This window comes from Cyprinodon variegatus, unplaced genomic scaffold (assembly GCF_000732505.1).
Source record: "Cyprinodon variegatus isolate N-32 unplaced genomic scaffold, C_variegatus-1.0 Scaffold606, whole genome shotgun sequence".
NCBI lineage: Eukaryota > Metazoa > Chordata > Actinopteri > Cyprinodontiformes > Cyprinodontidae > Cyprinodon > Cyprinodon variegatus.
Genome location: NW_015151059.1, coordinates 34,911 through 36,372, shown reverse-complemented (window position 1 = coordinate 36,372; position 1,462 = coordinate 34,911). Strand labels below are relative to the sequence as shown.

The 1,462-nt window shown below is 49.0% G+C and overlaps 1 protein-coding gene across 1 annotated transcript in view; it reads left to right on the top strand.

The window, feature by feature from the left end:
* The first annotated feature begins 372 nt into the window (after positions 1 to 372).
* fgf3 (fibroblast growth factor 3) overlaps positions 373 to 1,462 on the top strand; it is a 3,658-nt gene continuing 2,568 nt past the window's right edge. The window contains exon 1 of the mRNA XM_015392782.1: positions 373 to 982. Coding sequence (XP_015248268.1) covers positions 739 to 982 — 244 coding nt within the window. The 5' untranslated portion in view covers positions 373 to 738. The remainder of the gene's footprint in view (positions 983 to 1,462) is intronic.

The window sequence follows — 1,462 nt, the reverse complement described above, 5'->3', positions numbered from 1 at the left end:
GCAGGTGAGGAATAACACTGCTGCTGCTGCAGTTGCTGCAGGTGAGGAATAACACTGCTGCTGCAGTTGCTGCAGGTGAGGAATAACACTGCAGCAGCAGCAACTGCAGCAGCAGTGTTATTCCTCACCTGCAGCAACTGCAGCAGCTGCAGTGTTATTCCTCACCTGCAGCAACTGCAGCAGCTGCAGTGTTATTCCTCACCTGCTGCAGCAGTAGCAGCAACTGCAGCGGCAGTAGCTGCAGCATCTGCAGCAGTGTTATTCCTAGCCTGCAGCAGCTGCAGCAGCTGCAGTGTTATTCCTCACCTGCTGCTGCGGCTGGCGCAGCCTCAGAGCGCCTGTATAATTTGGGATGTCTAATTTGCTCTTTTAGGAGATTCCAGGAGAGGAGTTCAGAGAGGAGAGCTGTTCCGCACTTTGCCACTATGTAATTTTATCCTCGCCGCTTGTCTCTCACTTCACACAGGGCTAATACCTTTTGCCTCCCCTCTCCTTTGTACCAATTGGTCGAAGTTCAGCCTATTGTCGCCACAAGCTTCTTTTATATGTGCGCTCAGTCTGAGGCGAGGCTCTCACTCAGCTGCACAGGAGGATCCCGAGCCGCGCGCCGGCTGCGCTGTCACACATGTCCGCTGGAGCTCTGCAGCCTTAGGGGCCCCACACTTTGATGGGACCCGGAGGGCCGCTCGAATATCGTCTGATTCTTTGCAGCAGCTGTTCCCCGCCGACCATGCCACGATGCTGATGTTTCCCCTGCTGCTGTTGGCGAGTCTGCTGGATCCCGTTTGGCCCCGGGCCCGTTGCTCGCCAGGCCAGATTTGTGACCCTCGGCAGCGGAGAGACGCCGGGGGCCGCGGGGGAGTGTATGAGCACCTCGGAGGAGCGCCGAGGCGCAGGAAACTTTACTGCGCCACTAAATATCATTTACAGATCCATCCCAGCGGGAGGATAGATGGATCCCTGGAGGAAAACAACCCGTTCAGTAAGAACTCATTCTCTTTTATTGCTTTATTTAAAACTCAAGGTGACCCGCACTTCTGCGCGCTGAAACTTCTCTAAATCTTTCAAACCGCACTTTTAAATTATTAATTTAATTTGATAGAAACGCCCAGCAGCTGCTGCTACTGATGGACTTTTTATTTTTATTTCAGGCTTCATCACTAAAAGGTTTTATTCACTGATTCTTTTCTCACTGCGTGGAAATCTCAGGCAGGATAAAAGGCGCAGACTTAGCGGATGTTTTCATCTAATGAGACTGTTAAAGCGACTCTATGGCGCTAAATGCGCCTTTGATCAAAACTGCCAATAAACAGGCTGAGGGCCCCCCCACAGAGAGAAACTCAAACCCTCTCTATCACAAACTTTTCAATCAATTACTAATTCACTTATTTAAAGATTTGAAATATTTGATATATATATATATATATATATATATATATATATATATATATATATATATATA